The 15,679-nt window shown below is 39.4% G+C and overlaps 1 protein-coding gene and 1 long non-coding RNA gene across 2 annotated transcripts in view; both read right to left on the reverse strand.

Annotated features, from left to right (window-relative positions):
* Positions 1–404: 404 nt before the first annotated feature.
* LOC118290461 lies at positions 405–4,820 on the reverse strand. The gene is made up of 4 exons (XR_004786416.2): positions 3,135–4,820; positions 2,999–3,057; positions 1,980–2,064; positions 405–637 (listed from the first exon to the last, which is right to left on the reverse strand). It is a non-coding gene; the product is annotated as an uncharacterized LOC118290461 (long non-coding RNA).
* Positions 4,821–4,937: 117 nt separating this feature from the next.
* Positions 4,938–15,679, reverse strand: part of LOC118290620 (histone deacetylase 2-like) — a 38,917-nt gene continuing 28,175 nt past the window's right edge. Inside the window, 1 exon segment of the mRNA XM_047328840.1 lies at positions 4,938–5,270. Within this exon segment, the coding sequence (XP_047184796.1) occupies positions 5,083–5,270 (188 nt within the window). The 3' untranslated portion in view covers positions 4,938–5,082.

The following is a 15,679-nucleotide window of genomic DNA, read 5'->3' on the forward strand; positions in this document are numbered from 1 at the left end:
GCATGTGTGTAATTTCGTTAAAGAGATTGTTTTTAACTTGTCCATAAGTGCTTTAGGCCAGACCTTTTTGGTGTATGCTGACATTGTGTAGCACAGCATCATTAGTTTATCTTCCTGTCATCCAAATTCACTACAGTTAAATTAACGCTAGACGCATTATCACATTATTTCATACTTGTACTATACAACTATAAAAAACACATTGGCTCCTACAACCAACAAAGCAGGGTTAGAGTGCCCCTGTGTGGCCATATCTTTTCTACACAAGCGATCAAGAGCCGCAGATACAGTAACAACATTTCAACACGATGATATAAAAAGTTTTATTGACAAATGCAAAATATCATAAATTAACTTGGAAGTCGCTGCAGGTTCATTTTCAAATGACCCACAGTCTTCTAAAAACAAGCCAGTTTCCTTCAGAAGATCAAGCACATTGAAATCAAACGCCTTCAACAGGTATCCAAGGACGCTGGCACGTCCAATACACACAGAGAGGCTGACTGAGATTTACAAAAAGACAAAGGAGAGTCATAATAAATATAATTTTTCCGATTCATCGCAGGGTTGGATCCTGGAGGATGCACAGCACTGCAGGGTTGTTCATCAGGCACTGCTTGTCTGCTCACCTTTCACACTGGAAAAGACAAGAGAGTTGGTCTCAGCTGGAGATTTATTCTGAGGTTTACAGGGGCAAGGTGCACCGCTTCATGTGGAATATCAAATCGGCCAAATGAAAACATTTGAAATGCAAATGCTGGTCGGACACTGTAACACTTCATTCTATTCTACACTTCAGATACTCTACTGGAGGCAAACGCTTATTTAAGCAGATTACTGGTTACCTCCACCAAGGAGGTCCTTTTCACCCATCTCCCTTTGTTTCCTAGTAGGTTTATAGAAATTTACCAAACGGATTTTCAGGAAATCCAGATGGAAGGATGTCACATTAGCCAAGAAATAACCAATTCAATTTTGGCAAAGATCGAGACAAAGGAGTACAGTAACAGTAACTTACTTGCGTCCCTTCTGGGTCATATTAATACTCTTCTTCTTCTTCTACTACTCGGATTTAATCGTTTACGTTTTTGCATGGCTAGTCACGTTAAATATTGCTGCCCCAATGAATTGTGGGGCGTCTATCTCTCCTTTCCTTTCGCATAGGAAAGTCCAGTGTACCCTATGCTAAAGGCGATAGGAAAGGAAGCATTGAAGCACCTTTCCCATGCATTTAAAGAATCCGAACAGCTCTTATCACGGCTGCTGATCAAATACTTCCATGTCACTTCAAGATTTAGGAAACTTCCTTAGCAAATTGTAGGGTGAGGTCGAAATGTCCTTCCTATCTACTATTCCTATCTACTATTCCTTGACCTCAGTTGAAAACTTCATTAGGTCAAGGAAAGGTGTAAAGGAGGGCTCATAGGACTTAGGAAAAGCCGACAGCGCTGCTCAGAGAATCAGACTCGACTTTCACTATACTACGTCATCACGCGACGGAGCGGATGTTATTGACGTGCGTCTGTCGTGGTGAAACTACAAATATCCGAAGATGGACTACAAAAAAAAGCAGCAGCTCCATCAGCATGTTTCAGTGTGTTTTACCACCGTGTGACATCAGATGTAAATGATTCATATGTAACAGTAACTGACTTCTGGGTCATATTCATACTCTTCTACTTCTACTTCGGATTGAATCGTTTACGTCTGTGCATGGCGCATCACGTTAAATATCGCTGCCGCAATGAATTGTGAGGCGTCTATATCTCCTTACTCTCACATAGGAAGTGTACCCTATGCTAAAGGAGATAGGAAAGGAAGCACTGATGCTCCTTTCCTATGCATTTAGAGAATCCGAACAGCTCTTATCATGGCTGCTGATCAAATACTTCCGAGTGTCAAGATTTAGGAAACTTCTTAAGGCAATTTGACAATTCGACCTCACCCTTACAATTCGACCATACCCCAGGGGAACTTACCTGGGTGCTGGAAGAGATTGACCAATCACAACAGAGTGCTCCAACTGGCCGAGCAGAGTAGACTGGGCCTTATGGAGAGGGGAGCCTGGATTGAAGAGTTTCAGACGCTGAAAAGAGATGCTGTAGGAATGGAAACTGGGAGGAAACTGTTCACTGAACATCAGAGCATGTCAACATTTTCAAGTCATAACCCAAATTAAAGTTATGAACCTGAATATGAGCATAATGTCTCAATGGAACAATGGTTCAATTTCAGTTCAATAATATTGTTAGAAGAAATTTAAGATGGTTGAGATCATTTTAGTTTAGTTTGTTTAATTACTTTGTTTTCGCGTTGTGCTGCAAGTTTATGGCTGCAACGAACGATTACTTTCATAATTGATTAATCTGTTGATTTTTTTCTCGATAAATCAACTAGCTGTTTGGTCCATAAAATGTTATTACATTGTGAAAATGTTGATCGTGTTTCCCAAAACCCAACATGACGTTTTGTTTTGGCCACACACCAAAGACATTCAGTTCACTGTCATAGAGGAGCAAAGAAACCAGAAAATATTTACATTTTAGAAGCTGAAATGAGAGTATTTTCCTTTTTTTAAATAAAAACTACGAACCTAATCGAATCAAAATAGTTGGCAATTAATTTAGTAATCGATGACTAATTGATTAACTGTTGCAGCTCTATGCAAGATAATTTTATTTTTCAAATTAATGAATCAAAGGTGTGAATATTGTTGTAGATGAGTGATTTCAGTTTAGAATTTAATAGTAATTCTAAAAAATATATTTTTACTTTGGGATGGAAGGTTATTGATTGTAGACTGATGAGCAAAACAAAATTTTAATTAAATGTATAACATAGTTAATCCCAGGTCAGTCTGGTGTGAACACAGCCGTAAAGTCAAGTTCCAGTTCATGGCGACACAATGAAATTATCAAATGGGAGTACATGCAGAAATACTTTACTACTTTTTTTGTACATTTGTGTGAAGAATAATGTTTACAGATAATCCCATCACCTTTTTCAGACAGTCGTCTCAGCACTGCTGTCCTTGGTTTTTCTCTTCCTCTTTAACCTCTGCCACGGGATGGAGAACAAATAATTAACAAGTAGTAAAAAAAGACATTTCCACCAAAAAAGGTAAGAGAACCAACCAGTTTTCTCCTCCTCTGGTTCATTCTTGTCTTCATCGACTCTGGGCCTTTTACACTCCCTTCTTGTGACTGAACACGTTCCTCCTGCCGCCCTCGCCCTCATCCTTAGAGTCAGAGAACTCTTCATCGCAGGCTATCCTCTTATCTGTGGCACGAACTGCAACCGCATGTCAAGACACTGACTGACAATATATTTTCAAACACGATATAGGATTAGCCAATATCGTGTTACCGAGATTTATGTCGCGTTAAATTAACGTTATAAGTTATTTTCACGGAGCCGCCAGTTTGCCTATTTCTCCTCTCCTTGTCTCTCCCTCACACACAACTTCAGCAGCACCAACACGGAGACAGACACAAACGAGAGGCAAGCAGTCGAAGAGGAGTTTGTGAGTAAAATTAAAAATACTGGATCGATCATTTGGAGATGGATTGGTTTCAAAGTTTCAGATGTGTAGAGAATGACGCAAACAGGTTGCAACTAAAAGGTGACAAATCTCTCCCACCATTTCAACAGCGCCATGAAGTACAGTACAAGAAGTGTTCATTCAACCTCGTTGTGCCTTGTTTGCACAGCTCTGTGTATTCTGTTATGCAAGAAAGGAGCATTTTTAATTTAATTTAAATTAATATTATTATTTATTGCTATTTAACAAGCCATTAGTTTATTTTTGTGTCAATTTCATGTACATGTTGATATTGTGCAGCTGGTTATTATGTGACATTTGGACACATGTTGATTTGAGTTGGAACTGACATTGTTTTTATTATTTCTTTACCAGAAGAAATATTAAGATATATATTTGGTCCATATCGCCCAGCCTCTGTGATTTCTAACCCCTCTGGGCATGCTACCCCGGTAAATTATTTTGTACATTTCAAAGTTAAATCCATCAACCTGGTGAACTTTGACAGCAATTTAGGAGGCTAGATCTATGAAGGACTTTATGCTCTTGAAACCTATTGTGCACTGTGGTAAAGAATTTAATCATAAACACATATGATGATCACCACCATTCATATCCTTACAATATGTGTGGTGTATGGACACTGACCCACATACTGATACAAAAAAGGGGGGAAAGTAGCTTCTTTTGAAAATATCATTCTTTAAGGAAAAACAATAACAGTGCAGAACAATTAACTGTAAAATTAACATAAATAGTAAACTTGGTACCTGTAGGAATTTTTAGTAAAAGTAATAATTTGTAAGAAATTATTACGACTGAGTGCTGCAGGTCTTCATTCAACAGCCGGTCTTTACTCACTATGGCACAATTACTATACGTTACTTTGGCAATAACAACACAGCTGAGGGATCACTCCGCATCCCCCTAAGTTTGTTATTCAAGTTGAGGGAGCTCTGTGCCGTGCAGGAGCATTCAAATAGCCGTTCTCCACCCCGGCTGCAAACTTCCTCCATTAGAAATTAATATCTGTTGGTTGTAATGAATAAACGCACAGTTTTCTGCACCAGCGCTATCTTATTAGAGGGATTACGGTATTCGGTTTCTCCAGAGCAGTGCTGAACTTTCAGGACAGTTTTCAGTTTATTCAGTTTGACGCTCCGTGATATTATCGTTGCGACAGAGAACTTTAATCCCTGTGAACTGTAACATCAACTATCCTAGGACCATTACCTGACAGCTGTTATTATAAATCCAGTTGCCAGGTAGAGTAGTAGGAATGATTAGTCTGTTTGGGGAGTTGTCTTGTCTAAGCCTGTCTTATGCAATTATTTCCAGTGAAGCTACAGAGAAATTCTGCTAATTTTCATGTGAAATATTCTGATAGATGTTCTACAACAGTTTATCTGAAAATGTAATGTGCATTATTCTAAATTATATGAATATTTTGCCTGTAAAAACAGCGGCATCAGACAGAAGTATGCCAGTTTCACTGTATACTATGGAATGAAAAATGATGGTTATCATACATGTGCATTGGCTTATTGATGGTATTGAAATTTTTTAAAATTTTTAACATTTAAAATTACTGCAGCTTTGTTGTAAAATGACTCCACATACTTGATCTTGTGCATGTACTGCTGTGTGTTCTGGTTGGTCATGTTGGACGGGCTGATGTGCAGCTTCAAGTCAGGCCCAAAGTATTCAAAGTAGTCATTGTAGGGCAGTTCTGCAACAGAAACATAATTGAAAGGCATAATCCAACTGTGAGGGCTGAGCAGAGATGAACACAGCTGTAGAAGAGATACACGCCGTAAAATGATCAGTCGTTTGGAATGAAAAAGAAGCAATAACATACCTGTTAATGTGATTTACAGAGGCATTATATCTTGCACAGATCCCGACTGAGGGGAGGATGAAATGAAATGAGTGGAGAGTTCACTTAATGTCCTGAAATTCCAAACCGAAGACTGCTGGCCTATTCGACAGCCTGTGATTACTTCCCCTCTCTTTATGTTCTACATACTCAGTGGAACAGACAGTCTGCTGACTCAGCTACTTGTGAGGAAAGGTAGCAGCAAAGGGCCAACTCTGAGGCTGAGAAATGAAGCCTATGCGGAAGTGCTATAAACTACAGTTCACTAGATGCTAATCCCCAGAGTTAATCCCCAGAGCCCCATCTTAAAATGCCCAATTTTACAGCATAATTAAACATGTTTACAGCTTGGTTCAAAAAACGGTTTTGGTCCCAATGGCTAATCCCCCCCTTCGTGATAACTCTGTGGGGGTGGGGGGGGGGTGGATTTTTTTTATAACTCCCCCATTTATATTATATTAAGGGTTTGAAATTCTGCATAATTAGGGGAGTGTGGAAACTTGATTGACAGGTGACGCCGCTGTTTGTTAGCCGTTCGGTGGCAGCTAGCCATTGGCAGCGTTAGCTGTAACCAGAGATAAGCCCCGGTCATTGGACGAGACTTCTTGACCGCCGTGACGGAGCCTTGCGGAGAACATTTCAAGTTACTACCGGATGAATAATTCGCCTGCTCTGCAGTCAGTCGTCCCAACAGAGAAGTCCAGGAAGCTTGCGCTCCTGTTGTTTCGGTAATTTAAATGATGGTGTTGTTCTGTGTTTGCAGTCATTAGAGGCTGTCGGTGTCTGCGCTCGGTAGCTGGTTCGTTAGCGTTAAAGCACTCATCGGCCAGCGGAATCAACGCGACATGACACCGACATGAGCCGGTTAACTATGGAAGGCCAAAAGAGGAAATATCGTCTTAGAAAATGCGTGCCAAGACTTTAAAAAATGACGTCTTAACACGGTAAAAACTGCCGTGCCATGACGTCATTTTTTGACGTCTCGACACGCATTTTTCAATGGACCGTTCTATTCTTTTCTAATAGGGGTGTTTTTTTTCTGTTGCTGTTACTACTCCTTCCTCTAGGTGTCACTGCACATCCACATGTTCGTTCCTTGGAAACTGTCAAGGCATGGCACACATGACATGACAAAAGTATTTTTAAATTTGAATGATTTTTAACCAAAAAAAATCAGAAGAATGTTGTCCAATATTCTATAATAATAATACTAATAATATATTTTATTTATAGAGCACTTTTCATTGCTAAAAGCAATCTCAAAGTGCTTTTTCTATGGTCCCTGTTTTCCAGTTCTCATAAAGCTGTTTCATACTAATTAAATTGTGACAGACAGAGAAGTATTCTACTCAACATTTAAGCGTTTATGGAGAAATGTCTAAAATATTGTCAACCTCAATACATAACAAAATCATTATTTGTAGGGTACAGATGGCAATCATCCTAAATATTGAGAAGTCAATATGGAGGACATAAAGTTGTCTCTCAACAATAACAGTACTGATAATAATAATAATAATAATAATAAAATAACATTTGCTATTCCCTTGTTTACAGAGTGGGCCGCGGCAGGCCAACCAAGAAATCCTCCTGGTTCCTCGTGCTCATCTACAGTGACAGACACTCCAACAGCATCTTATTTTGTTATGAAGGATATATAATATATAATAATATAATAAATACATTATTTAGGTACAAAACTTGGTAAAATAATCTCAGTTTATTCAGTACTTTTTGAAAACATTTTCATTATATTTTAACAATACTGTGATAATACTGATTACCCTGAAAATGTTGGTCACGATAATCATTGTCAGAGCCATAGAGAAATTAATGTAAATGTTCTGCCTTATTTGGGTAATTTAGAAGTTGACCGATTCAGTCTTTAATTTTGATCTGTAGGATTCAGTTACATATTATATCGATGTCATAAGACGTCATTTGTCTTGATCTAGCAGTTTGAGATGGTTAATTTGTCCTACTGCCACAAATGAATCTTGCTTTGTAAAGCGCAGCTGATTGTAGTGTTGCCATATGGACATGTTTTATTTTATGAAGCAGCTGATCAGGACAGAAACGGTTTGTTTCATTTTGTAACTTCATATTATGGAGAATAAATTGTCTGTTTCTGTTAAATCTGCCTTGTTTCCTCACTGAATTGCATAAAAATTTGTCTTTTGGAAAGTTAGTCAAACACTTCAAGACCTGCAAGAAGTGGCAAAGGAGGTTTTCATTTTTAGTTGTGACTACAATAGTGATTACATTTTCATACCTTTACATCTGTTAAGTGTTTCACAATTCCCTTTTTTTGGCAGTTACATTGCCATATAATATTGCTCCAAAAGTTGCCCGGTGTAACACCAACTACTCAGCCTTATTTGAGGCACATATTGTCAAAATATGAATAGTATAATTAAGCCTGATATGAGATAAAGAACTCCATCAAAGCTGAAAAATGACATACTCCCATAAACTTGAAAAGACACATTAGTAAGCCGTTCAGGGACACCTCAGGGGACGGTCCTATCTCCATTCCTGTTCACTCTCTGAACCTCACAGTCCTTCCACCTGCAAAAGTTTTCAGATGGTTCTGCTATTGTGGACTGCGTCAGCAGGGGACAGGAGTTGGAGTACAGGGGTAAGGTGGACAGTTTTGTGGAGTGGTGAGGATGAAACTACCTGCAACTCAATGTCACAAAGACCAAGGAGTTTGCGGTGGAGTTCAGGAAGAAAGGGACCCGTCTCAACTCAGTCTGCATCAAGGGTGCAGATGTTGATACTGTAGATGACTCCAAGTATCTGGACATCCACATAGTCAACAAGTTGGACTGGACAAAAAACACTACTGCCTGTATTCTCAGGAGACTCAGACTTTCAAAGAGCGCAGAACCATGCTGCAAATGTTTGATCACGCGGTGGTGGCCAGTTTCATCTTCTACGCTGTTGTGTGCTGGGTCAGCAAGGTGAAGGCAGTTCATGCTAATAGACTCAATAGCATTGAGTGTATATCAGGAAAGCTGATTCTGTCCTGGGAATGGATCTGGAGTTTGTGGAGGAGGTGTCAGAGAGAAGAATGCTGAGGAAACCTCCTTAGTATTATGGACAGCACCTCTCATGCTATATATCTATATATATAAACTATAATATCTATATATATATATATAGATATATATATATACAAACACACACGTAAATACTGATGCTGTACTTTTATTGCATATACTACATTGTTTATTTTTAACTTAAATGGTTGAGTAGGCGAATCTTTTCATAAGCACTTACATACAAAGTTCAGAATTGACCAACCAGTGTGGAGAGATGGGCAAAAGACCACAGTTGATGTTGTATAAGAAAATATCTTTATTGTATAGTTCCTAATCATTAAATTGAGCTAAAACAGGGTTGAAGCTGGAGGATGATCAATGAATTAAAAGAGGCAGAGAGTCAATTAGATAGACGGGAATGGGCTTTCTGTGATGGGGGGTGCTAAGCTTCTTTTCCTGCATGTGGCAAAGCTGAATGGTCATGGAAAGGACTGCTGCACTCCTGCTGGTCACCGGAAATTCCTCGATGACATCCAGAAGCTGGTCAGCCAAGCCCATCTCTACCAGCCTTCCTCTTGCCCATTGGAGACTTGATTGCATTGTACTCATTCTAGGTTATAGAAATATGGTTGTTATTGTTATGGTCAGAAAAACTGGCTTTACAAATATCAAACACAGGGACAGCATCAAAAAACAAATATGGGTAAACAATGTTGAATAGCTAACCTAAGACCATATATCTGGCCTTAAAATGGGAGAAGTAGAATAGACCACAGCAAAGAAAATTCAGCTGGCAACCACAGGGGAGAGAGCGGGGAGGAGGGACTGGAGCATTTGAGGCAGTGGAGGTGTGTGGGTGGCAGGTTGTGTGGTAGACGAGATGGCATACTGAGAGGACTCTGAGCTAAACCTGTTAAAGAAACAGGTTTAGCTCGTTTGCTATCTCTCATCCCTAACCCGGTGATGGCCTTCAACCTCGTCACACTTTCCTCACGTTGTTCTGCAACAACAACAAGTCTCCAGCTTCCTCCTTTAGGCATCTTTACTCACCCTCAGCTTGTGCTGCACCCCCCTCAGCTGTAGTCTGTCCTTTTCTTTTCTTTCATCTTCTTGTTCAGAAGTCCTTTGGTGTATTCTGTTATGCAGTCAGTCATATTGTTTATGTCCTCCCCATGTGTTCACAAAGCACATCCAACTCCGTAGACTCAGAGCAGTCCTGCAGGGCCTCCTGAGTCCACTTCCTTGGTCTTTAAACAGAGCTGGTTCACCAAGTAGTCCTAATACACCAACTATTTCTCCTACAAGGAAGAAAATTAACAAGCCACTGAAATATTCCCAGAGACATCTAATTGTTTTTGCCTTATATAGGGCCCCCTCTGCAATTTGTGGTATTATACTGCAGTCTAGGGGCCGAACGGAGGCAGTGGAGGTGTGTGGGTGGCAGTCTCCAAACAAATAGCTCAGTCGAAGCCCTGTGTAGCGCATTTGAACGATAAAAATGAGTCACCCAGCTAAATACAACATGAAAATAGAGACTTGGCTCAACAGGGTAGACACTGTAGTCAGCACGGGGGGTTAAGTCACATGTAATTATCAAGCCAAGGGTGTTTCATGAGCTAGTAACTATCTAACTCTGCAGGAGCTCAGCCGACATGGCTGTTAAATAGAAAAAGGGATTTATTTTACATTGCCAAAGTTTCATCATCGTCCGATGTGGCTAACCGCACACAATATCGAAACGTTTGGTTGCAGTCAGTCAGAAAGTTCCTTATAGTTGGACGGCCGACTTCATAAATACGTATGACTTCCATTATCCTAAGTCTCCTGTTGGCCAATAACCAGATCATGTGTCGTTAATGACGCGTCAACACGTACAAATATAACGTCTTAACACCGCAAAAAATGCTGTCTTGACACGTTTTTACGTCTTGGCACGTCCGTTTTTGACGTGACGAGGCGCATTTTCTAAGACGATATTTTCTCTTTTGGCCTTCCATAGTTAACAGGCGTCTGCGTGTGGATGGTAAATATGGTCCACCACGTTAAATACGAGCAATGCAATGTTAACGTCACATTAATGCAACTGTCAAGGTATATTAAGTTGTTTGTAATGTAGTGTTCATGTCACATATCAGCATTGTTTCAGAAGATACCGTTAACCTAGAGGATGCGGTGTGTTGTTGGTTTTGATGGAGGTTTTTCATTGCGCCTGTACGGTAACTTAAAATGAAACAGAAGAACACAAGAAGTTTGATTCATATTTTTTTACTAAAACCGACACGGTAGATAATTAGGATGCTGTGACGAGGTTTGTCTGTGTATACTGTACATACTGTACTGTACATTCACTGTGTTGGTAGAACTCTGTTAAATCTAAAACTACATTCAAATACAGTTGAATATCTAAAGAACACAAGCACACAAACCTCTTTATTTACAAACTTGTCTAACTATTTTTTATTTGTGTCTTTGTTATTAGGGAAGAACCTGCCTGAAGGACTCCACTGTGCTGACCATGTTCTGTCTCCAAGAGCAAAGAAGAAAAATGAATCACTCAGTTCTTATCATTGCATGTACTGTTACACAGCTTTTAAAATATATTTAAATCACACAAACCTGTTATTGCTTAAGGTTTTATCTGTAGTGTACGAGTTATTTGTCAATTAATTGTCAGATTTGAATGTGAAATCTCACATATTAAGTCAGTATTAAAGACAAAAATAGTAATTATTAGCCAGAACCAGAAGTTAAAGATTAACTCTCAGATTTATTTTTAGTAAAAGTTCAAAACACAAAAAGGTGGACAACATTAAAATTATAGAACACATTTAGTATACAGACTGGGCCTGTGCAAGGAGTAACAGCTGAGCTCAGAATGAGCCCAGAGGTGCAGAGTCCATGTGGTTTGGAGGAGAAGGGGATACAGTGTGGGACTGTAGGGGAAGAGCAGAGGTAATAAGTGTTGTAGCTATAGTTGGTATTTTTTATCAACATTGATGAACATAAAATAAACTCAACATTGTCCATGAAAGTCAGGGACATGTTTAAACTTAACAAAGTGTGTCCTGAAGGCCTAATTCAATAGCAGTGACACTGCCAACTGTAGCAGTTACAGGTCCCATTCACAAGGTGCTGGAGGTGAGTCTGCTGCAGGTCGTCTTCATGTGGACCAGCCTGATGCTACTGATCTCCCTCAGGTTGTCGTCACCAGAGTGGATGATGAGAACGTCAGCTGCTGCGCTTCTTCACAGAGTGGAAACAGAGTGGAAGAAGACTTTTCCACCCCAGTCCACCAGCCAAACACAGCATGCCAAGGTCTGCAGCTCTCTGGACACCTTGACGGACAAACTCATCACCACGTCCACATTGTGACTGTAGGATTAAAATTAATAAAATGAGTGTGATAAATGCTTCAGATAATGAATAATGTGAAGTCCACTAAAGAGTGTAGCTCACATTTTTATAATAACAACACTTTTATGTCACATCTGTAGGATAAAATGGAACTAAAGAGCTACATCTCAGAATATAGATGAGTCTCTAATACTTTATTTTTAGACAGACTATATAATTGTAAAGTCAAGCAGCCACGACTGGTACTGGTTTGTTTGTGCAGCAAGTGGAAGCATCACAGGTGAACGGAACAACCAATGTGCTGGAAGTAATAAACATCTTGTGACAAATATAAAAGTGCCTTTTTTACAGTCATATTTAAATGAATCTACACCTCCCTCTTATAATAATACTCATATTCCTCGGACCACAGGCCGAGGAGGAGGAGTAGTAGCAATCTACCAAGCAGACTTATTGCTTAACGCTCGACTTAAACATAGTTTTAACTCATTTGAAAGCCTAACTCTTAGCCTCCTTCACCATAGCCGGAAATGTCAAAAAACAGTTATTGTAGTCGTTGTTTATCGACCACCAGGCCCTTACTCTGAATTTTTATCTGAATTTTCAGACTTTTTATCTGAGTTGGTGCTTAGCACAGATAAAGTTATTATAGTGGGTGACTTCAACATTCATGTGGATGTTGCCAACGACAGTCTTAGTTCTGCCTTTAATTCGCTCATAGACTCAATTGGTTTTACTCAACATGTAAACAAACCCACTCACTGTTTTAATCACACCCTCGACCTCGTTCTGACCTATGGCATAGACATTGAAAATCTAATAGTATTTCCTCAAAACCCTCTGTCCGATCACTAATTAGTTACATTTGAATTCTCCATTATTAACTTTACTGAATTTGGAGAAAAGTTCTATTACAGCAGGTGTCTATCAGAAAACTCTGTTAGTAAATTCAAAGAAACTGTTCCTTCGTTATTTACTCTACTGCCATATGTCGATACAGTGCAGTATAGTTATCAACATTTTACTCCCACACAAATTGATGATGTTGTTGATAGTGCAGCAGCCTCACTACGTTCCACACTTGACACTGTCACCCCTCTGAAAAAGAAGACAATCAGAGGAGGATAGCTCCATGGTTTAATGCACAGACACGCGCTTTAAAACAGACGTCACGTAGGTTAGAAAGGAAGTGGCGTTCCAATAGTCTAGATGATTCTCACCTAGACTGGAAAAAATTGTTTAATTACATATAAGAAAGCCCTCCGAAATGCCAGAACCAATTATTTTTCTTCACTAATAGAGGAAAATAAAAACAACCCCAGGTTCCTCTTCAGCACTGTAGCCAGGATGACAGAGAGTAAAAGCTCTACTGAACAGTCTATTCCTCCAACTCTAAGTAGCAATGATTTCATGAGTTTCTTTACTAATAAGATTATTACCATCAGAGAAAAAATTTACCAGCTTCTTCCAAACTAATGGCACAGACACACTGTCCAGTACAGTAGCTTCTGAACCAATAGTATCGCCTAATTTATATTTAGAATGCTTCTGCCCTATAGATCTGGCTGAGCTGACTTCACTTGTCACTTCATCCAAGTCATCAACCTGTCCAGGCTATTTAAGGATGTATTACCTTTAATTAATAATTCCATATTAGATCAGATTAATTTATCTATATTGACAGGCTATGTACCAAAGGCCTTTAAGGTGGCAGTAGTTAAACCCCTGCTCAAAAAAACGACTCTGGACCCAGATATCTTAGCTAACTATAGACCCATATCAAACCTCCCCTTTATCTCTAAAATCCTTGAAAAACTGTTGCTAACCAGTTATGTGACTATTTACACAGGAATAGTCTGCTTGAAGACTTTCAGTCAGGATTTAGAAAACATCATAGTACAGAAACAGCACTACTGAAGGTTACCAACGACCTTCTCATGGCCTCAGACAGTGGATATGTTTCTATTCTCGTCCTTTTAGATCTTAGTGCTGCATTTGATACCATTGATCACAAAATTCTGTTACAGAGACTAGAACACATTGGTATTAAAGGAACAGCACTAGAATGGTTTAAGTCTTACTTATCTGATAGATTTCAGTTTGTAAATGTTAATAACAAATCTTCCATTCATACAAAAGTGAGACATGGAGTACCACAAGGTTCTGTACTGGGACCGATACTTTTCACTTTATATATGCTTCCTTTAGGCAATGTTATAAGAAAACGCTGCATCAATTTCCATTGCTACGCTGATGATACCCAGCTGTATTTATCTATAAAGCCAGATGAAACTAATCAGGTAGACAAACTTCAGGATTGTCTTAAAGACATAAAGGCCTGGATGACTTATAATTTTTTACTTCTAAATCCAGAAAAAACTGAGGTCATTATACTCGGCCCTAAACACCTCAAAGAAACATTATCTGATCATATAGTTACTTTGGATGGCATTACCTAGGCCTCCAGCTCTACTGTGAGAAACCTTGGAGTTACCTTTGACCAGGACATGTCCTTTGACTCACACATAAAACAAGTCTCTAGGACAGCCTTCTTTCACCTGCGCAATATCAAGAACATTAGAAACATCCTATCTCAAAAGGATGCTGAAAAACTAGTCCATGCATTTGTTACTTCTAGACTGGACTGCTGTAATTCATTACTGCTAGGATGCCCCAATAAGTCTGTGAAAAGCCTCCAGCTAATCCAAAATGCCGCAGCAAGAGTTCTGACAGGAACTAGAAAAAGAGATCATATTTCTCCAGTGTTAGAATCTCTGCATTGGCTTCCTGTAAAATTCAGAATAGAATTCAAAATACTGCTCCTAACCTACAAAGCCCTTAATAATCAAGCTCCATCATATCTTACAGAGCTCCTAGTTTCATATTATCCCAATAGATCACTTCGCTCTGTAAATGCAGGATTACTTGTGGTTCCCAGAGTCTGTAAAAGTAGAATGGGAGGCAGAGCCTTCAGCCACCAGGCTCCTCTCCTCTGGAACCAGCTCCCAGTTTGTGTCAGGGATGCAGATACCCTGTCTACATTTAAAGTTAAACTTAAAACCTTCCTCTTTGATAAAGCTTATAGTTAGAGCTGCTCAGGTGTTTAATAAACCATTTCTTTATTATGCTGTTATAGGCCTAGACTGCTGGGGGAACTTATATCATGAGCATCTTTCTCCCTCTCCCGTTCTCTCCTTCTCCCTCTTTCTCTCTCTTTATATTTCTCTCCTTCTCCCACTTTTTTCAATCTCTCTCTCTCTCTCTCTCTCTCTCTCTGCCCCCATGTATCTACATTACATGTCACTAACTCTGTTTTCTCTCTCCCCTAGTAGATCTGACCCCAGAGCTGGAGGATCCAAACCTTATTATTATTATTACTATTATTATTATTAATAGGGTTAGAAATTAAAGCAACTGTTATACTACCCCCCATCCCCCGATATGTTTACAGTACATGTCGCTAACCCTGTTTGTGTTTTCTATCTCTCCTAGTGTATCTCTGACCCCAGAGCTGCAGGACCCAAACCCGTCATTATTATTGTTATTATTAATATTAATATTAATATCATCACTAATAATAACAACAACATAATTGTATTTTTTGATTATAAGTATCAATCTGGTAGAGATTACAGTGGCAGTTGTACAACTGTCCTCTCTCTCTCTTCTCTCCTACTGTCTCTCCTCCCATCCTCTTTCTGCCCACCTCTCCTCTCTTCCTCCTCTCTCTCCTCACCCCAACCGGTCGAGACAGATGACCACCCACAGCTGAGTCTGGTTCTCTCAGAGATTTCTTCCTGTTAAAAGGGAGTTTTTTCTCTCCACCGTCGCCAAGTGCTTTGCTCATTGTGGGATTTGTTGGGT

Source organism: Scophthalmus maximus, chromosome 18 (assembly GCF_022379125.1).
Source record: "Scophthalmus maximus strain ysfricsl-2021 chromosome 18, ASM2237912v1, whole genome shotgun sequence".
NCBI classification, from domain to species: domain Eukaryota; kingdom Metazoa; phylum Chordata; class Actinopteri; order Pleuronectiformes; family Scophthalmidae; genus Scophthalmus; species Scophthalmus maximus.